General features: G+C 42.4%; 3 protein-coding genes across 4 annotated transcripts; 2 read left to right on the top strand and 1 right to left on the bottom strand.

The window, feature by feature from the left end:
• Positions 1 to 6,567: 6,567 nt before the first annotated feature.
• LOC115904779 lies at positions 6,568 to 16,866 on the top strand. 2 transcript variants are annotated; one of them, XM_030950448.1, is made up of 5 exons: positions 6,574 to 6,666; positions 9,107 to 9,289; positions 11,032 to 11,126; positions 12,564 to 12,963; positions 16,751 to 16,866. In XM_030950448.1, the coding sequence occupies exons 1-4, from the start codon at positions 6,587 to 6,589 to the stop codon at positions 12,881 to 12,883; spliced, it is 678 nt and encodes a 225-aa protein (XP_030806308.1). In that variant the 5' UTR covers positions 6,574 to 6,586; the 3' UTR covers positions 12,884 to 12,963; positions 16,751 to 16,866. The 2 variants fall into 2 exon arrangements, 1 of the variants encoding a protein (XP_030806308.1); XR_004060804.1 differs by lacking the exon at positions 16,751 to 16,866 and having other exon boundaries at positions 6,568 to 6,666; positions 9,107 to 9,299; positions 12,564 to 12,903.
• Positions 14,149 to 17,672, bottom strand: MYOD1 (myogenic differentiation 1). Its single transcript, XM_030950447.1, has 3 exons — positions 16,949 to 17,672; positions 15,401 to 15,479; positions 14,149 to 14,840 (listed from the first exon to the last, which is right to left on the bottom strand). Exons 1-3 carry the CDS (start codon positions 17,501 to 17,503, stop codon positions 14,590 to 14,592), a joined length of 885 nt encoding a protein of 294 aa, XP_030806307.1. The 5' UTR covers positions 17,504 to 17,672; the 3' UTR covers positions 14,149 to 14,589.
• Positions 17,673 to 17,712: 40 nt separating this feature from the next.
• Positions 17,713 to 20,863, top strand: LOC115904036 (ribosomal large subunit pseudouridine synthase B-like). Its single transcript, XM_030949085.1, has 4 exons — positions 17,713 to 18,088; positions 18,808 to 18,905; positions 20,459 to 20,547; positions 20,661 to 20,863. Exons 1-4 carry the CDS (start codon positions 17,713 to 17,715, stop codon positions 20,665 to 20,667), a joined length of 570 nt encoding a protein of 189 aa, XP_030804945.1. The 3' UTR covers positions 20,668 to 20,863.
• The last annotated feature ends 909 nt before the right edge of the window (positions 20,864 to 21,772 follow it).

The raw sequence follows: 21,772 nt of genomic DNA, 5'->3' as shown, positions 1-21,772 counted from the left end.
GCCTAGCAGCTGCTGTGTCTGAGCAAAGTTTTGCTTTAAGCTTGCCATATAGCATTATAAAATTCTAGTTTAATTTTAAAAAGTAATTTTTCATAATTTTTCATGTTTGGATTATGATAGACAAACAAAATAATCTAATTTTCCAATTTGCAATCAAAACTTACTATGGAATTATGATTAATCCCAAACTTGACGGTAGAACTTCTGTCCTCCTAGTCCCATAAAAATAAGAATATTATAACTGGATTTTATTCTAGTTTATGTTTGACATCTTCAAATCCTTAAATATCTGGTTTATATTTGATATATTTAAGGAGGACTTAATATGAAGGTGGATGTGTGTCCCCAAGTTGTCTAGCTTTTCTGTGATACAACTTGTCATTTTAAGTTAAATTATTAATTAATTTTACTAAGTTTTACATGTTAAAAAGATCTAAACCAGCTTTAATAATGCTGGGAGACCTCTGTAGGAAGCACAGAGTTGGTAGGTTATCCAAAGAGTTCACATTCTGTTTGGATAAGGATTATGGTATAGCAGCAGCAGCAGCTGCAGGTGGTGTTACCAGAAAATTTTAAATGCATTAAAATCCATACATCTTGAAAATAAATTTTTTTCCCGTGAACTGATTCTAATAACTGGTGAGAGATTTAGATGATTATCTATGTTGAGCTGGGGCTGACCAAAATCTGGCATAAGTGAGAAAAATGAGCTGTAGAGTTTCGAAAGGTCACTCTGAAGGTCTCCCTTGTGGCACACCTACTGTCAGGAGAGTATATGTGCACTTTGAGCACTCCTGTTGGCCTATCTATAATTTTAGCTGTTCTTGTAACTCAAAAGTTTTAGTGGTGATAGTGGAAGAATAACTTTTAGCCGTAGATATATTTTAGTTTTCAAACTACTGTGTAGCTGAGTTAGAGAGTGAGTCCATTTACTAATTTTGTCGCTGGTGTTAGGTCACCTCACTGTTCTGATGACACAGGAAGAATAAGTCCTTCTTTTCCCTTCTGTGTCTGGTGTACTGGGATCACCTTTGTTGCCCTATACTTCAGCATCCTCAGGACAATCATATACAAAAAAAGGTAGATTGTCTTTCAGACAGAAGTCTAAATTTTGTCTACAAACTAAAAAAAAAATAAGCTAGTGGGTTCACATGCTATTCTTTTGTTAATCCCCCTGCTCTCTACTTTAGCTGAGAACTGCAGTGATTTCTAACCCCAAAGGAGCTTTCTTCTCAATGTGGGAGATGACTGAGCATATATTCCCTAACACTCCTAAACTTAGTAACTCATTAATTTGAAGTGAAATTTTAACCTTTTTCTAAAATTTTATTTAATTATATTCATTATTGTATGAAGATATTTTGCCTCTTACCGAAGACACTGGATTGACAGATCCGAATCCCAGGGCCGTATAGGCAGAGAAATGCACATCAGGAGGCTTTGCTGTATGCTTTGGTGCTTTACTAGTGTGTAAGAGTACTTGATTCTGCGCTCCTCTGTAGCTTCTTCCTTCACTGGGGTTTCTAGGGAGGACACCAACAATGGTGACTGCTAAAGAAGCTCCCACTCCTGACATGTAAGCCTAGCTCTGACTTCATCACTTGGTTTCTTTTCAAAGAAAAAGAACGACCCATTGTAACAATATGAAGAGGAAAAGGAGATGTTGAGAGAACCTGTGACTTTGTGCACAACTATGAATATAACTGGAGAGTACTTTCAAAATGTTTTAAAGCTGGAGGAGGCTGAGAGAATTATTTGTAAGAGTTATAACCTCAAAAGAAAAGGCAGCCAGGGTTGGAAGACCAGTTTTGCAATGCTTGAATGCTATAATTCAGCCTGTGCTCTCTTGTATTAAATTCATGACAACTCAACAGTATTTCAGTGCAGTTTTTTATCAGTTTTAGATTACATCATGCTGTGAATTGCTCTATCTGTTAGCACTGACCCTTGTAAATCATTTGGTTTGAGGTCTTCAAATGGAAAGCTGTGATGGATTTCAGCATGCAATGTACTCATTTTGTCCTTGAAAATCATTTAAAAATAAAGCAGCTGCAATTGCATAGGTGTTATTGCTTTTCTGAAACGCTAGATTTGCCCCTCTGATTTGTCATTAATTGGATGAAAGCCTTTCATAGAAAGAATGAGAATGGAAAAAAAAAATTGTGGGTTCATGCTTGATGTTGACTGAGGGAGTCATAGAGAGGCCGCATGTCTGAAGAGATGTGTAGCCCAAAGCCTGATACAAAGAAGTCATGATGCTTTTAATGAAAGTAACCAGAGTAGCAGAAGTTGTGGCTAAATCCTTGTTCCTGCACTTCTACAGCTGGATTTTTTTTTCTTAATTACTTCAGTTTTGCTTGAATACGTACTTCATTCCCATCCATGTTTTCCAAGTGTTGCATGGCTTTGCTTTGAGCTGAGAAGCATTTGCTATGCTCTGCCTGATGAGTTGCACTTGTTCATCCATTTCTATTGGGCTGACATTTCTGAGTGAAGGTTCTTTGTGATTTGCAAATTCCTTTGGGACCCTTCAGAAAGTATGCCTCAAACGGTGAGATAAATGGAAGCTGCTCTGGGAAAAAATGGAAGTAATATTGTGACATGTTAGAGACCATCTTTGGTCTTTACCCACTCTGTTAGCTAAGAGAAACTCCCACCTGAATCCATTTGGTTTTGCTGAGAATTGATGGGAGATGGAACCGAGCAGATGCAATTATGGAGATGGTGCCCACAAGTAAGGCAAGGTGGTGGAAGTGGTGTTCTGCTGCTTGCTGAAGGACTAGGGAGATTTCCAAACTGTTTTACCTGTAGGGAAAGAGAAGACTGCACCTTCCTGGCAAAAAGGGCAATAAGCACTGCAAAAAATTGCTGAGTTGTCTGTCTCACCCCCAGCTCCTTAAATCTGGCCTGGGTGAGGCACTGTGCTTCTTTTGGAGCACATCCTTGGATCAAGGCTGTAGTAAAAGTGTCAGAATTTTTCTTTGATGAGATCTTCCCCAAAACAGAAATTATTATTCCTCAAGAAATCATAGAGCTAAATCACACCAAAATCTACTTTAAGCATCCAAAATTAGGCATACAGCTAATGTGCTACTTTGTTACAATGCCATGTTATGAAAGGATATGGATTTGTCCCTCTCCTTCGTGCTGATCTAGGTGTGATCCAGCAAAAATCCAGCTGGTGATGAGGAAAATTGAGCTTACAATTGAAAGTTTCCTGTCAGCACATAACAAAAAACCCCTTATCTAAACTCATTACTACAAGCTGAGCTCAGTCATCCTGAGGGCTCTGAATCTGCATTGCCAAAAGAGGGCACATAGGTTGGAGCCATTTAATTCCTACCATGTACTACAGCTAGAGTTTCAGAAGAAGCCAGGGACTTGGCTTTATTTTATCAGCTGATTTGTTTTGGTGGTCCTAGAAGGTCCTTGACTTTCTCAGACTGGCCTAGTCAGCCTTTTCTGAAAACAAAACTCTACTAATGCTGTCACTATGTTTTTAAGATCAAATTGCAGGTACATGAACATAGCAACAGACACAAACACATAGATACAGACATATGTATTTCACAACTACTATATACAGAATACAGAACAGGAGGTGCTAGTCTTTTCTTGAAAAAGGCATGCAGCTCTCAGCACTGCAAGTGTATCTTTTTTATTTAACCACAAAAAAAACAGAAAAAAATAGGGTCTGTTTCTGACCAAGGAGTATGGAATATGCTCCATTTTATAAAATGTATGTGTTTGCCCATCAGCTAGCTATTTCTATAATACAACAAAAGAATTAGAACAATTACTTATTAGAATAATTTCTTACTTTTTTTTAGTGAAATGAGAACTTTATTTTTGTTGAATGATTCACTTTTCACAGCTGTTATCACTTCTTCAGCCTAGTGAGTTCACAATAGTAACTGAAATGTCCTCAGACAAACAGATGGGAAAATGGCCTGTAAGTCTTTGTTGTTATAAACGATTTGTAAAACTTTAGATGTTGAAAGGTAAGAGAAGTTTAAATAAATCTCAACAATGCTGACTCAGAGGTTTAAAGCATTGCTTAAATCCCTTGATTAACCCAGCTTCTCAATATTTGACATGAATCAATAACTCTGAGATGTCTTTTCTGTTCTCTAGCTTTGTAAATATTTACACGGCCAGTCCCATGAAATATGACATTTAATCCTGTTGAAGTAATTGTTTGAATGCTGCATATGAAGATATATGAAGTATAATAGTTCCAGTGATGGTAGTTAAATAATTGGCACTAAGGATGAAATCTGCTGCATTTCTTTTGTCAAAAGCCACGATTTATACGATATAAATGTGAGTAAATGGAAAGCAAAATCCACTTTCTGTACCAAATCTTGGACCAGCTGCTGGAAATGAAGGTTTCTTTATCCTGTCTCATGCCTGGGCCTATGCCTTGGCATTGACAGCAGCCTTTTGTTCCAGTTAAATGAAGTGTTGAGAGCTAGAAGAAAGGCAATAGTGAAGGGATGGCACCTCTATTAGCTTGTCCTCTGCCTTTCCCTTCTGGGACACGCTATAATGAATGGTCTCTGCACTCCAGGAAGCAGGAACATGCTCTACCCAGAGTTTCTAGGACCTGGGGAAGATTTCTGTAGGAATCCCAGTGCAATAGGACTATACCAGCCCTCCAGACTGTAGCTGGTATTCCTGTTAAGATTTGCAGCAGGTTTGTATTTAAATGATTTAATTTGAGGCACGGTGATATGCTTGTTCCTGTGACGCTGCACTTTTAGTCATTGTTTACTGATTCAGTCTGATTCATCTGTGGGTTCTGCCAGGTTTTGCAGTTGTAGTCTTTGCCTCTAGGTAGCCCAGCAGTAGAAGGAATTGGGAAATAATGAGGAAGTAGAGAAGGATCAGAGTGGGACAAGATATTCAGAGTTGGCCTGGAAGAAATCAGAGTTGGGTCTTCCTTAAGAAATACTCCATTCTCATACAAAATTGGACCTTTCTGTTCTTCTTGGATGGATTCTCATCCTAAGATGGCCTACAATAGCATATTTATTGGCTTTCCTATGGAGCAGTGAGAAAAAAGGAGGGTCCAGTTCTCAAATCTATAATGAAGACCTTTTTTTCTTTGAAAATTTTCCAACTGTAATAAAAAATACAATAGGTTTCTACTGTTTCTTCTGAAACTGTTCTCCAGCTTATTCTGCCTGTTAAAAAGTGGAGGAAATGGCTGATTGTGTGGCAGTAATTCAGGATGTGGGCAAAGATGTTTCTTAATTGCTTTATCATGCCAAGCCCCTTCAGAAGCCTTCACTGTATAGATAGGTGTCCACGCAGAAGTGCTGAAGTGGTGCTGTGCTCGTGTGGCCCAGTTTGACCCCTGCATAATCCAAGCAGACAGATGCATGCTGCAAAGGACAGTGCTCCACAGAAAAGGTGACATGGCAAATCAGAGAAATTACTCTGTTTTCCTGAGTTTATGCTTTTAAAGCCCTTAGGAGGTATTTTGACCAATATAGCCACAAATAGGTATAATTATGTCTAGGGCAAAATCCAGATGATTGTATTTGTGTTACTAATGGAATCTTCTTCAGCTTTTTTTCCATATTCTGTTGTATTGCTTCTCTTATTGATCATTTCTCCCCTCTGAACCCTAGGCTGAATAGCATCTGCAGAATGCTGCTTATATTTAGGGATGTACTTTCAGGTACTTTGGGATTGAAAAAAAAAAAAAAAGATGTCTCTGGACAGAAGTTTGCATTTTCAGGTACACCTGAAAGTTTTGAATGCCCAAGAGATTTGAGGCGATTTGGTCCAATTGGAAATCAGGCTAGAGATAATGTATCAAAGTATAAATTAAAACTTTCAAAGATGAAAATATAAAACTAATTATCTTGGTTAAGAAAAAATAAAATCTTTTGCTTAGTCTGGCCAATTAATGTTAATGTGTAGATATCAAGTTACCAAGTACATAAAATAGCAATGGGACAAATTAAGAGAGGAGCCTTAATGTGCATAGACATTTGCTCAGTCAACCAAAGTTCCTAAAGGCTCAGCTGCAAGTCTGGAAACATAAACACTGACGTCTAAAATAGAAAATGTTATTTTTTGGTTTTTTTTCTCTTTCTCCATTTTGTGTTTTACCACAGAACCAAACAATAACAACAAAAAAAAAAGGCCGTAGGTAATGGTCATGGAGTGCTTGAAGGGCATCTGCCTTCCCTCATCACAAAGTAAAGGTATGTCAGACACTTCTAGCTGCAAAACATACATGCAGGAATCACTGTGCAATTCAGCTGTGAGGACTAAGTGATCTGATCAATATTAATGAATCTCTTGTTCATAATAATTATTTGTACTTAAAAGAAGGAATAATTTGAGGAATGGTTGGTTTGGGGTTTCTTTTCCCCCTTAGGTGCAGAGCAGAACTCAGAATTCTCATGGCAAAAAAAGGCCAGAGAGCAGATGAGGTGAGATGACAGATTGGGGTAAAACATGAGCAGCCAGCTCACAACAAGCGAGTTCATTGCGTGACAATCTTCCTGCTCTTCCCTAGGGAGTCAGCAGAAGGGTTCAAGAAGGAGCAGATGGAAACAGCTGCCAACAGATGAGTACTGGAATGGATTCAAGCCACACTACTTGCTGGAACTTGAGAGTTTGTGATGGCCTGAGCTTTCCCAACCACAGGTATCTAAGATTTGGAACCAGGCAGCTGTCAGTCAGTTCTTATTTATGAGGACCAGAAAAAAACTCCACTGTTGTCCTGTAGTGAGGGGAATCTTTTAAGCTGTGGTTGCAGATAGTACTAAAGATAAAAGAACCCTCCTAAGATATTTTTCATGAATCGGTCTGTCTCATAGTGCATTCACTTAAAATGGTTTTTCTCTTGACCTTGAGCTGAGATTTAACAGGTGGGTAAAAGATAAATTTAGGAAGGCCGGTGACGCAATGCTGACACTTTTATGTCTTCTTGCATAATTTTGAGCATACCATGAAGAATAATAAATGGCAAAAGCTAAAGTGTCCTTGGCAAACAAACAATCAGAATAGCACCCTGTGATATTTTTACCTTTGTTTCCCCTTACCACACACAGTTTTTACTCCCACAGAGCTTGAAATATTAACCCAGCATGTTAATTTATTTCTTCCAGAGTTGCCCTGACCATTGCATTTAACATCTCTCTTGGAAGTACTTCAAACCAAGTGGCTGGCTCCATCTCTAGCTTTGTTAATTAGGCACATTACTTCGTTGCTTTTTTTTCTTATCACTTAATGTAATTGGCATTTGTGAAGCTTTTGAAAGGCATGTTTGGGACTACATTTTGTGCAGCTGGCTTTCAACTGCAAGCTGTTTCAAGTGTGTAGTTCTGCAGAGGACAGCCTTTGAGAGCCTAGAGCATGAGTGCCTAGCACATACCCGCTTCCCTTCCAAAGGGAACAAAGGGATGTGAGTGTGACCTGTCCCATACAAAGGAACACGTGTGACACATGAACCCCCTTGCATCCATTTGTATTTCTATGCCACTAGATCTGTAATGAGAGCATTACGTGCCCTGGATGGAGAATGGGTCTCCCTTTACAAGCTGTTGTATAAATGCTTTGCTCTCTGATGCTCTTCATCCCGAACTTTAGTCCATACATAGGGATGCCTTGCCATATAGACAAAAAAACCTGTAGTTTTTTTTCCCACAAAAATGCATCTTTGAGCATCCAAACTCAAACCATGAGCTTGTACTTGCTGTAATAATCCCAATATACTGTGTCAACTGCCAGCAAGACTGATGAATTTACACTGGGTAGGAATTCAGCTCATTGATTTCAGTTGTTGCGGTGTGAAATTATGCTCTCTACCTGAACTGAGAAAGAGTTAGATGTGAGAGTTTAGGGAGGAAAAAAGGAATGTATACACTAAAAAAAAAAAAAAAACAAACCAACAAAAAAACAGATGTTCAAGTCCTGTTTTTCTTGGAAATGCTGCCCTCCGATGGCCTGGAGAAAAGCTTACACACTGCTTGTTGGTTCAATAATGTACTTTCACACTGCAGCAAGCCACAGCTCTCAAATGTGGATTGTCTAGGCTCCTGCCTCAGGAAACTCGCAGATGCCATAAAAACAAGTTTAAAAATTCAGAACGCAAAGGTATTGTTTCATCTGGTTTAGGATTCAGAAGTAGAGCATTGATGTGAAAGAAACAGTGACCAAAGTATAAAAGGAATCATAGAATGGTTGGGGTTGGAAAGGACCTTAAAGATCATCTCGTTCCAACCTCTCTGCTATGGAAAGGGACACCTCTCACTAGACCCGGTTGCTCAGAGCTTCATGCAGCCTGGCCTTGAACACTTGCAGGGATGGGGCACCCCCAGTTTCTCTGGGCAACCTGTTCCAATGCTTCACCACTCTCACAGTAAAGAATTTCTTCCTAATAGCTAATCTAAACTTATTCTCCTTCAGTTTGAAGCCATTCCCCTTTTTCTGTCACTACACAGTCTTTTAAATAGTCTCTCTTCATCTTTCTTGTATTTTCCCTTCAGGTACTGGAAAGCCACCCTGAAACCTTTTTTCCAGGCTAAACAATCCCAACTCTCTCAGCCTTTCCTCATAGGAGAGGTGCTCCATCCCTCCGATCATCTTGGTGGCCTCCTCTGGACTCACCCCAACAGGTCAATGTCCCTTCTGTGCTGAGGACCCAGAAATGGAGGCACAGCTCCAGGTGGGATCTCACCACAGCACAGTAGAGGGGAAAATCACCTCCCTTGGTCCAGTGGCCGAGATTTGTGCCCTGTTGAGGGAATTTGTCATCAGAGAATGTCATTGTGAACCTGCTGTCATCTGCAGTTCCTCTGCATCTCCCCACCTGCCTTCTTGGCAAGCAGCCTGTCTCCCTCAGGACCACTGCTCTCAGCACAGGCCATACAATGCATTGAAAGACCTTCCATTTTCTCCCTCCTTCTGTCTTTATTTTTCACTTAAAGAAAAATAGAGTGGTGCCCCAGAATTTGTCTAGCAATAAAAAAGCCAAAACCCAACCAACCATACTACTCTTACATTTTTTTCTCCCTGTTTCTGTAGAAGGTTCTTGGCAGGGAAGAAATTGGTTTTTCTAATATATTTTCCTTGATGTTCTTAGTGTATGGACCTCAAGATGCTGTCTGAAGACTGTGAATATCTTTGCTGTTTCTGCACCAACAAACCTTACATTAAGGAAAGATGATAAAACAGAACACGGAGTTCACCAAGCAATGATTTCAGGAAGAAATGTAGTTAATATTTTTCCCAGCAGATGTGGCTGTTGGACCAGAAAAGGCTCAAGGTCAGTCGAGGTGGGTTAGGGAGAACTGTGGAGATTTGGGGATCCCTTTGACTGCCATGGATATGCAGCACTAGGTGGTAACTGTGCTGAGACACAGGCTTCTGAGTGAATTTGACCCCCAACGTTTCAATGAAAATTGCAACCTCCTTCAATCACGTGATTAAGTGGGTTATTGTCTGTTAGGGTTTTTAGTAAATTTTTAATAAATAGTTACAGCACTTGCCTTGCTATTGATAAGTGTGAGATTATGCATTATTACATAAATAGCACAACTGTTATCTTGCTAAGATGCCTGTAGATGATAAAAGTTATTTGTGTTGTAGTAAGTAAATTGTGAATTCAGTGCCATGTTGACTGTATTATTGGGAAACCCCTGAGGTTTTCTATACTGCCATGGTTACAGGATAAATCAGTTTTCACCATTAGCTTACAGTGTTAAATCTTTATTTACAAGTGTATGCAAAATGTAGGTTTCTGGGTCCACAGGGAAATTTCTGGATTCCTTGGACTCACCCAAGTGGCTCTGCCAGACACGTTCCTAATTCCTGCTGGGTCCTGGGAGGGAAAGGCCTATCTGACAGCTCTTCTGTGTTATGCTAGGGACCATCCCCTCCCTTGTTAGCCTTGAAATGTCAATATGGAAAGGTCTCCACTTTAATGACATTCCCAGTTGCACAACAATCCTGTTGAGAAGGGAGCATGCTGCATCCATCAAGGAAAGGAGGTCATGGCTGTTCAACAGTTTTACTAGAAAACCAGTGATTTGAGAGGCTGAGGGAGGGTGAGCTGATAGTAAATAGTGCTGAATGAGGTACTTGGATGTGCCTCCCAAGATGATGTCTAGGTCATGCACTCTGACTCTACACAGGCCTTTTTACCTACTGCCTGTAAAGCCAAGATTGCCACATGCAAGTTACGTGAAATGACCTTCATACCATCTCCTGCTATCACAGGCTCCGTGTCAGCCACTCATTTAGGAACTGTTGCAGGCTTTCAACACTATTATGGGGGCAGTTTCTGGATGGTACTTTCAAGATCAGGTGAGCACTAAAGCCTGGCAGCTTGTTCAGAGGCTTGTGCTCAGGGGGATCAGTACATCTGAAAGTGTTGTGACAGAAATGGGTCAGTGACCAGAGCGCAAGCAAAGGGTCACAGCAGGGAGTTTGTCCTGGCTTTGCACTGCTATCTGAACACTATCCCAGACAGTATTATGTGCAGTAGCCTGAAAATATTCCTACTGAAGCTGGAAATATTCCTACTGATTTCAAGGAAATTTTTAAACAAAAATGAAATATTAATTAATTAATTCATTACAATTCATGAGGTATAAGGTAAAAAGGTTTCCTTGTCTGTTTTGGATGTAGTTCTTCTGAAGATGGCAGTTTTGGCACTTTGCACACTTTGAAACTTTTAAATATCTCTGCAAAATGTAAGATGTAAAATGAAAACTGCTTTTCTGTCCACTTTCAAGGGTTTTTTTTAAGGTCTTTATCTTGAGTTGAAAGTGACAAGTCATTTTAGAAGAGCAGCATCTGGTGTGAAGCAACTGCCAATTTAATATTTCTTTAATATATTTAGATACAGATAATAAAATCTTTTTAAAGGGAAAACATATACCAAGAATAGTTCATATATCTTTTACCTAAAATTGAATGTTTGGTATGTGAAATACTTCTGTAGCAGTATTTCTATGATAATGCAGGAAATGATGTTTAATGTTGTTATTTGCAATTTTATTGCAGTTTGTTGTGGAATATTGAAAGTAGGAAAAAGATCCTCTTCATTCTGATACTGGCAAATGATCTGATGAAATGTAAAACTGGAGCATTTATTACATGTAAGTGAGATATAAATTTATTCCTCTTCACTTTTTCCGTAGCAGTGGTTTGAGTGCGATAAACCAGTAATACTGAGTTTGTCATGCAGTGCTTTCTTAAGCTACCAAATCAAATCAAACATGCCTAAAATGTGCACTTATCATTATGTTTGAAGACAGCTACTTTCCTTTATTTGTTTGTATCTGTATGACTTTCCGTGTGGAGGCAGTGTTCCTTAGGAAACATCATATTGAGCTGGAAAGTTTATGTGATATAAACTTCCAGACTATCATTTTGTGTTTGGAGCCCATGCTGGAGTGTTTCTGTAGACCAAGGTAGGCTGCACTTTGTTTTGTAAGATCAACCCTAAATGCCTAAATTCATCTTCAGGAGTCCAGTTTAAGACCCAAAGTTTGTATATGTTGGATCAGCCTTGCGTATACTCCTTGGCTGTGTCAGAACTAAAGTTCTGAATCCAAATATTACTAGCCTCAAAATATTTACTTATAGACTGGGATATATTTCTATCAGTTACATGCTGTCCTCTTCATGCACAGGGCTTTGTTTTAAATATATTTATTAGCTTAGAAATAAACAGGAAGAAATGGCACAAGGGAACAATTTTCCTTATCTAAGTAAAAAATAAATATATTTGTAACCTAAACATGTATTTGTCAGTGCTGACGCCCTTTGGCCTTACTCCAGTGAACTTTTCTCACTGACATCAATGAGAGAAAGATGGGCTCTGCATAGGAAACCTATGAATATTTTTTCCTCATCATCCATCCATCTATCTATTTTGGGATGTGCTAAATGCCTGTTCTCTGTTGTAACATTAACATCAGTATGTGGAAACTCGGGTGGCTAAAATAAATCAGTGAAATGCAATATACATGACTTCACATCGAACTGCATGTACATTGTTGAACACAAGTGCCCTGTGCCCGCTCTGCCATGCCAGCCCTACAGCCAGATACCCCCATTGTGTCTCTCAGAAGTGGGGTGCAGGCAAGGCAGCCATGAACAGCCAGCCTGCCAGCATCTCCAGAGCCTCTGTCATTCCTGAGCTGCCAAAATACTTTTTGGTTGCTATTTATTGGCATTAAATTGATACTTTTACCAGCCTCAGATTATGGGGATTAAAAGATCTTTGGTATTTCACAAAAGCATTTATTTGAAACTTTTGCACTGTGGGCCTGATAGTTTGCTGAAGGCAATGAAAATTATATTGATGATGTGTGAGGTCCTGATTTGTGAGGCAGCTGTCTCTCCTTAGCTTTTGTAAGGGATACAGGCTTCCAACTAACCTGGGCTATTTTTCCAGCCTTAGTAGAGACCCTCCTGACTAATGATAGTATGAATTAGCACATTCTCAAGTTAGTTTGATTTTTATCTTTAATGGAAAAACGAAAGGGGTAAGCTCAATCTTTATGGGCTGGAGTGTTTTCTGCCCACAGGGAGTCAGTGGGAGACCTTTACAAACTGGACTTTGATGAAGATGATGAGTGGCCAGTCCTGCCTCAGAGTCTCCTCTGATCTGTGGGGGCCTGGGCTGCTCCACAGAATGGTCCCATGCCTCGACACTGATTTATCATCCACCATGACCCCAAGCTCATGGATGAGGAAGGAATACCTATGGCTGCTACCATCCCTGCCCCTCTGGCTTCAGAAAAATCACCAAGCTTGGAGCATGACTGCCCCAGGAAGGAGGAGAAGCAACTGCATTGCTCTGCTCAACACATGGCAGCTTGCTCCTCTCCTCTCCAGAGAACATTGATCTTCAAGGCCACACATGATTAAAGGAGTGGGAGACATTCCCTGGAATTAGCTGTTCCCTCTTTCTTTTTCCTGCTTAAGGTAAGAGCTGCACAAACTCCCTCTATAATAGTCATCTAACAGAGAACACAATGACTAGTCTGTCATCAAAGTATTTAGGGATGATGATGATACCTAGATTGGTTTTCAGTGTGCTTTTTGTTTTTATTTTACTGTGATGTTTCTACAAAATCCATAAATCATAGGGATGTGAAAAGAAACAGGTTGTAGTTGCTGGTTATTCTTGTCCAGATGCACAGAAATGCCCTGATTGTTACTTTCCAATGACAACCAGCTCAGGGCTAAACATTTTTCAGTTGCGCAGCCAGCTTTCAAGGTTACACATAGATACTGAATGAAACAGAGCCCACTGGTTATTTTTAGAGAGGCTCTAAACAAGAAGCAAATCCCTGGAGCAGTGCTGCCAGAGATGCATAAAGTTCAAATCCAAATTAAAACTGCCTATCTTTGGCCTACATTCCAGCTTGAACTTGAGGAAAACTGTGACTTGAACTTTATGACAAAAACTCATTTGCAATTAGTTTCTAATACCTGAGAATACACGAACTTGGTACAAACACTTGAAAAATACAACTTGAATGAAAAATGTAAACAGTTGTCCCAAAATGTAGTACCTGTTCTTGTGAGTTTTGTATGGGGTTTCAGTAGCTACACTGGGATTTGGAGAGTCTCATTTTTTGTGATTCTTCGTTTCAACACATCTTTGTAAGAACAAGTCCTACAATGTAATTGTAAATTTGGGGGGAGGAGGAGAAACATGCTTATTTATTGATCCCTCTAATAATGACCTGTGATGCTCAGGTCTAGGTTTAGTAGTGACCACAACAGAATATGAAGAAAGGAGACCCTTTGACAGCAGCATATTTATGCAAAGTGGTGCAACTGAAGCATGTTCTTGATTTCTTTGCTGAATCAGAGCCTGTATCTTCTTCCTGCCAAGGCAGAGATCTAATACCACTCCTAAATGCACTAGTAATTCTAGAAGCCCTAATGAAAGTCAAGATAACACCACAGATTTTATAAATAAGGGTCTTTATTTAGAATACTGTTGAAAACATTCTTGGCAACCACATCGTATAAATATATAAAGTTAAAGTTTGACACAACAAACCAAGCAACATTAAATATTTTTAAATTTTTCCCCTTTTTAATTTTTTGGTTTTTTCTTTTTTTAAAATTTATTTATTTTGCTCTTTTTTCTTTTTCTTCTTCTTTTTTTTTTTTTTTGGAAAGCAACTCTTATTTACAATTATACAAAAGTTTTATAAAAAATGGTCCACAACCTTATTTTGGCCAGAACAGGAGTAATAGGAAGGATCTATCATGCCACTACTGCTGTAGATTTCTATTTTCCTCCACATTAAACAGCCAGCTTCCTATTCCCCAGAGCCCAGATTAAACATTGGCCATTTCATGGTATACAATTTTATCTCTAGATGTATTAAATAACTTTAGTTTAACAACCAATAAATAACTATGTGTACTTTGAAGTGATACAGGTTTGCAAAGTTAGATAGTTGAAGGAATTTTCAGTGATATTTTAAAATTGGAACAAGTCTTAAGAAGTCTTTTCGACCTTAGAAGGCAGGTCTTGAGCAAGGCCAAACGGAGCAAATCGGTTTTGGTGCAGTCCAGCTGGAGGGGTCCTTATAGCACTTGGTAGATGGGGTTGCTGCTGCTGCTATCCTGGGGGAGTGGGGTGCAGTTGGTGGGGGAAGGAATTTGGGCTCCACCATCATCCAGATTCACTCCTTCTGGAGGGGAACAGGGACTCCCTTCAGCAACAGTTTCCACCGGAGGCAGTATAGGGCATGTGGAATTATCTGTGGAAATCCTCTCTACAATGCTTGAGAGGCAATCAAGACTGGAAACAACAGAACTCTTCCCATGCTTTGGATCTAAAAAACAGACAAAAAGATGCTCAGATTATCCAGTTGGTAATTAACATCAGTGGGCACTGCACATTTGTGGGCATGTGAAGACTTAAGAGGAAATGAATATTGGTGAAGGACACCAATAACCAGAAAACAGATTGTCATTTCACAGTGGAAGAGGTGTGCAACTACAGTGTGCTGCTCTGGGGACAGGGAGGATCTAAGGCTTCACCGAGTCCATAGAAAGGGAAGAGCAGATTTGAAATCAATCATAAATTACTCCATCAATGATAGAGTAAGAAGTCTTCATGTAGAATATGGTTAAATGCTGAAATTAGTTGCAGAGAATAGCATACTTTTATCCAAATGTTAGATTTGCAAAATGGAAAATACAGCTATAACACATCGCCGTATTTGCAAATACACCTAGAGGAAATCCAGTGCCCCTACCAGCAGCAGTGGCTTGCTGGCTGAAAGGCAGGTTCCTCTCTCAGCCCAGCTGGACACGGAGCAGGCACAGGGAAGGTGCTGCACTGCCTGCCTCTGTCTCTGTGTTTCACACTGCTGTTAGGGTATGTACTCACCATTTGGGGACTCTGTGTAGTAGCTGCTGTCATAGCTGTTCCTTCTGCGAGAGCTGCAGGGAGGCCCGCTGTACTCCATCTGGGAAGGAGAGAAATCCAAGTGAGGTCAGAGTCTTACCCAAATCTCAGGAACCATCTAATTTCGTATTTCAGGCTCTGGTCTGTTGCCATCATTTCAGTCCTGTCTGAAATGCCATCAAGTAGTAGATTCTTTGAGTAAGGAAAAACATGGCTAGAAGGGGGTCCACCTCAGAATGTTTTATGTGGCACAGCTGTTCCACAAGAAAGTTACCACTCTTGCATCGAATGCTGCAGCTTTACAGATGAGATAAGACTTTCCAGCATTCTGATCAGATACAGCCCTTCATGTATCTTTAGTTTACAACAGGGAGACCTGAGTATCCTGAGACCTGTGTGAAAGGGGAATTAATGTCTTTTTAATTTAGTTTTTGAAGATTTTTCTAAACATGAATTTCTCTTTAAAAGCCTCTGTCTACCTAGTCCCTTTGTATTTCCTTCAGTTTCTCTTCCTATTTCCATTTCGTATAGAAAATGCTCTAGAACATTGACTAATATATTTGTTTCCAATAATTTAATCCACAATCAAATTCCTGTATTAAAAGAGACTGTATCTTGAAGAGGAATCATTTGTGTAAATCTCTCCAATCTGTTAAGTATCTCAGAATCGCAGATACTGAACTCAATAACGACTATCCCCACCAGAGCACAAGAAGCAGTCTCTGGTTTGAAAGGGCAGTTCATGGCCTATCCAGAGAGCTGTCCTGGACTCTGGTCACCACATCCCACCCACCCAGAGTCAGATGTGAGACTGAACCTACAGCCCCAGCCAAAAGATGTGGGGATGAGACACCCTCTCTGGCACCCACCCTTCTTCTCCCATGCCTATAATGTACAAACAGGACTGAAAGCCTGGATTCTCCTTCCTATTGCTTGTAATATCTATGGAGGGGATGAAGTGAGTGAGAAGTGAAATGGATAATCTTTTTCTTAAGGGTCAAAAAAACTAGTTCTTCTTGCTTAGACACTCCTCCTGTTGTCATGATGAACGGCAGAAAACAAAACCCAGACTCCTACCAATTCCCATGTAACTACCATGTCCTAGGGGGCCCTTGCTCTCTGCTGTCCTTAGAGGATTCAAAGGTAATGATACAGCAGAAGATGGAAACAGAGATGCCTCAGGAGGTATGGGATCACAGGCAATACCTCCATTCCAGGCAGCTTCCCAAAGTTCTCCCCCAGCAGCTTTGCCCTGGCTCCTCCAGGACATGAGGAACCTGCCTAACTTCTCCTAGGGAACAAAGTGTGTAAGAGAGTCTTCTTCTTTCCCAGACATCCTGCCATGTGGGGACCCCACCTCCCTTCACTGCGGGTGCTCAAGGCACAAGAAAGGACTTTGTCTTCTGCCTGGGGAGGTACAGAAGGCAGCTGCTATAGGAAGGGCAGGAAGAGGTGACTCGCCCTGCTCAGGTTTGGACCAACAGCGTCCAGGGCACCTTGGTGGCAGGGTGTCCTCCCTGGGGCACTCACCATGCCATCGGAGCAGTTGGAGCGGGGGCTGGAGGCGTCCGATTCCCCGCTGTAGTGCTCCAGCACTGGGTAATAAGCGTCCTCCTGCTCGCGCAGCAGGGCCTGCAGGCTCTCGATGTAGCGGATGGCGTTGCGCAGGATCTCCACCTTGGGCAAGCGCTGGTTGGGATTGGTGGAGGTGCAGCGCTTGAGGGTCTCGAAGGCCTCATTGACCTTGCTGAGCCGCCGGCGCTCCCTCATGGTGGCGGCCTTACGGCGGTCGGCGTTGGTGGTCTTCCTCTTGCACGCCTTGCAGGCCCACAGCAGGCAGCGGCCAGCCTGGTGGTGCCCGCTGGGCGCCCGGACGTGCTCCTCCTCGTGCCCATGGTGGTGCCCGTGGTGATGCGGGTGCTCCTCGGGCTTCAGCAGACCCCCGACGTGCACCAGCCGCGGGTCCAGGTCCTCGAAGAAGTGCATGTCCGACGTGTTGAAGCACGGGTCATCGTAGAAGTCATCGGCGGCTGTGAAGGAGCAGAGGGAGCCCTCCGTCATCTCCATGGGGCCAAGTAAGTCCATGGGGGCGGCAGAGGGGACAGCGGCTAGGCCAGAGGGGACAGCGAGGGGCTCGGAACGGAGGGGCCTTCGACCGGGCTGCTCTGCGGCCAGGCGGGTGCGCAGAGCCGAGACTCTCGCAGCCTGTCCCAGGCGAGGGCACCAGCGCTGGCTGCTGCCCCGACCCCCTCCGCAGCCGCGCCGGTCCGGGAGCGCCACTCGGGGCCGTATTTATGGCCGAGCCCCCCGGCGCGGCGGGTCGGGACGGGGCGGGTCGGGGGGCGCGGCCGGGCGGGTCGGGGGCCGGGGCGGCGGGGGGGCGCGGTGTCCCGCTGGGGCAGGGGCAGCGGCAGCCCGGGCGCTCGGATGCGCGCAGGGCTCTACATTTCCCCCGTTTGTTTTTTTTCCTTTCTCGGCAGCCCGCCCTGCCGCCGCGCCCGGGAGAGCAGCCGCCCCGATGGCCGAAGGTGCCGGGTGCCGCCGGGCGCTCGCCGGGGGGGACAGCGGCGCGCCCCGCTGTCCCCGCACACACCGGTGTGAGCTTCTTCCTCAAAGGGAAGCAGCCCCCAGCCCCTGGACAGGCCTGTCTGCGGCTCCGCGGCCACAAGGGTAATTACTGCGGGGGCGTTCGTGGGGGCGGGAGGCTCCAGGGGACACCGCGGGCAGCCGGGACCGTGCGGCACGGTGGGGAAGCGGGGACACCGCGGAGAGCCGGGAGGTGCGGGGCAGAGGGGACACGGGGACACCGCGGAGAACCGGGAGGTGCGGGGCAGAGGGGACACGGGGACACCGCGGAGAGCCGGGAGGTGCGGGGCAGAGGGGAAGCGTGGACACCACGGAGCGCGGGACCGGCAGGTGGCGGCCACCCGGTGGCGCTACGGGCCTGTCCCAGCGGGAAGCGCCGCCGTGCCCGCGGTGAGCCAGCCTTCCTGCCCTCGGGAATTCATCCCTGCGACCTTTGGCGTTCCGGGTTCCTCCTCCAACTCTGTTCACCTTCACTCGGAAACCTTGGGAGAGATGGATCGCACTCCGTGCCGCGGCGTTTCGCCGCGGTTGCGCTGCGGTTGGACGGCTCGCTCGATAAGGATTTATTTCTAGCAGTGGGAGAGTTTGGAGCTTGGGGAAATGGGATGGGTTTTGGTAACGTCTCTCAAGGGTGCCAGAGTTTTTACTCTGTTTTGTTTTTTTTTTGAGTATCATTTGAGATGGGAAATTTGGTTCTTAGTGGAATTCGGTAATTTAGCTGTGTGATTTCACTGACTTAATGATTAAAATAGTAATGCACACATTTAATGTCCCACAAGCTAAAAATAATTTCTGTTCTGCAGTTATAAACGTTGGCGAAATTTCAGCTTGTTCAAAATCAGCAGCAAAGCTCTGTCTTCAGTGGGACAAGGGGCTGACTGACAAATCAGAATTGCAAAAGGTAAAAAACATCCATCAATTATAAATTCCCAGTCCCTGTGACTTCTTGGATGGGCTGTCACGATGGCGGCTCCTTTTGTTGTTACACGATTTGTTTTTTGGCAAAAATTCCTAATCTGCACTCCCCAGATTTTCTACTTACCTAAATATCTTTGAGTACAGACTAAGATGAGAGTTGTGAGTTGCATTCTGTCAGTATCTCTAAAAGATAAAAGTTTTATTTAAAGATAAAACTATATGTAGAAATTCATTCTTTCAATGTACCCGATGCTGAAAAATATGTCCCAAGAAGGGAGATCAGCTACTGACCACCCCTACACATTTGGAAATGTATCTCCCAGCTGTGTCTGAGAGGCAGAGTGGCAAATTTGTGGAGACACTTCAATGTTATTACAGATGTTCTTTGATCCAGAAGGAATAAAGATAGTTGGTTTTAAATCCTTATTGAGCAACTAACAAAGTAAAAATAATTTGTGTTCAAAATAGTGCAAGGTACACAATAACGTAAAATAAATTTAAATGAGAAAGAGTTTTGTGCTGTAACAACTGAACATGTAAAATGGGATATCAAGGCTTTGTGCTGGCAGTGTGACCCACTCAAGACACTTAAACTCTCTCCAGACCATTTGCTTAACTCTTGGAAAAAGGTAATTTTACCTAATATTCAGTCAGTATTGTAGCCTTTTCTGCCTCTGTGTGTTTGTAGCTTATATGTGACCCCAGGAAAAGACACTCAGGGACTCGAGTGAGTGGAGTTACCTTGGGCAAAGTGGTAACAAACAGTGGGGCTTGGAAAAGCACTACAGGGAGTTTGCCAATAATCGCCCATGAATGTGGGCTCAAGTGCATTAATTCCTCCAAGTGAAAAGGTCAGGAGAAGGCTGTGACCACAGAGTGAATTCCACACAGTAGTCTTCTAGTGAGGGTGCCCTTGAGGACACTTCTTTGGGTTTGGACATGCTGATCTCCAGACACACAACCAACCCTAACAATTCTGATTCTGTGATTCCCTGCTGGTGCCACCACTAACATCCACTTTCCAGTGTCATTCCCAAAGACAGGTTTGTCCAGAAAGATGTTGCCATGTACAATGAGGCCTGAAAAAAATGTCCTTTGAAAGAACAAACCCTGAGATGCTCTTCTGGGTTTTTTGTGGCCACAGTGGAGAGGATGAGGGACAGAACAATTTCCACTTGGAAACTTTTAAGGACATTGAGAGCAGGCAACCATAGGCAGTTCTTATGGCAAGCATTTACAAGGATTCCATTGTTTAACCTCTTTGAAAGCCTCTGGGGCTGTAACTCATAATTTCAGTTAAGATCGTCTCTCCTGAACTTCCAGTTTGGATGCTATGTTTAGGGTACTGATGCTACACTAGCTATTCAGAGCTGTCCCAGGTTGTGTGTTTGGATTGTTTGGGCACTGCTTTGGTAGTATAGATACAGAGAGTGTGGATCAACAAGCATTCAGGAGAAAAAGATAATTTGCAAAGTTTCTATAGGAGCTGTTGCCCTTAACCTATTCTACATTCATCTTTGATATATTGTTTTTCAGAATGTGATTGGAAAGCTGGGAAGGCAGAAGCAGGTTGTACTTCCTACATTGAGAAACATGGATAGACTCATCCTATACACAACTGACAGGTATTGTTAAAACTGAGACCATACTCACAAGCACGTGTGCTCTCAGAAGAAGCAGCATGTGGACAAGAGCTTATTATCTACAGTAACTGGTTGATTTCTCTTTTCTTTTTCAGAGGATAGAGGCTGGGGAAACAGCTGCTTGTGAGTTTATCTGGAATTAACAGAACTGTCTTTAGAGGCAGAGGGTCCAGAATGTGTTCTGGCAAAGGAAAAGGGAGAGAAAAAGACTTAAATTCTTAGAGTGTGTAGATACATTTGGTTAGAAGATGAACATGAGAAGTCTGAGAAACAGACATGGCACTACTTCATGGAAAAATTAGAGGCAAGTAGGTCTGGCTCTGAAAAATGTAAAAGTCAGGTTTTTTTGTTATGTTGGACTTTGTTAAATGCTGTAAACCATGGAGGAAGCTGTAACTATGTTTCAGGTCATCAGCTTTTAAAAGGTGAAGGTTGTTGTACAAGTAGGTCAAACATTACTAGTAGTACATGAAGTAGTTTTATACAGCACTAGTTTAGAGTTCAGTTAGTAGCTTTGCTCTGGTCACACTTAGTGGGCTGTATTTTAATACTGAGAGGGAAGGATTCCATTGCTCTTATTCATGTTGAGTTGCAGTCACTGGAACTAATTGTTGAATAAGGTATGCTCAGCATGAGGATGGGTGATGGAATCTAGCCCAGATGGAAATATCTTTTAGTCCCCTGCTGTATTAGAGAGCAGCAATCTCAACGCAGGCAAAGCTAGCATGATTCTAAAAGTGCTTTGAGCCATTCCTATGGCACATGACAGTACTTTTATAGATGAATACAGAGGTTGTTTTAAAGTGGTTGTGTTCCCCATCTCTACCCCAAAGCTGAACCACATTCAGAGAAAAGACTGGGAAAACATCTGCATTGTTATTTTCTGTCCCATGTTACAACACCAACAGAAGGTGGGCTTTGCAGAAATTGCTACTTAACTGTAGCTGTATCAGTTTACTAAAAATGTTTCATTATGAAGTGTTTTAGAGTAATGCAGTTTTCTGGCATTTATTTTCACTCTGTCATACTCTTCCATCATGCACAACTTCCTCAGATGCAGAAAAATACTGGCACAATTTTGTATACATATGCAAAATCTTTTGGAGAAGAATACCAGCATGCCTGGGTGGTGAATTGAGGAATACACTGGAGATACAGACATGGAATTGAATTTATTTTCAAGCAAAACAGGAGTATCAGCTAAAGT

This window comes from Camarhynchus parvulus, chromosome 5 (assembly GCF_901933205.1).
Source record: "Camarhynchus parvulus chromosome 5, STF_HiC, whole genome shotgun sequence".
Classification (NCBI taxonomy): domain Eukaryota; kingdom Metazoa; phylum Chordata; class Aves; order Passeriformes; family Thraupidae; genus Camarhynchus; species Camarhynchus parvulus.
Note: the sequence above shows the minus strand (reverse complement) of the source record. Positions and strands in the feature narration are given on the sequence as shown.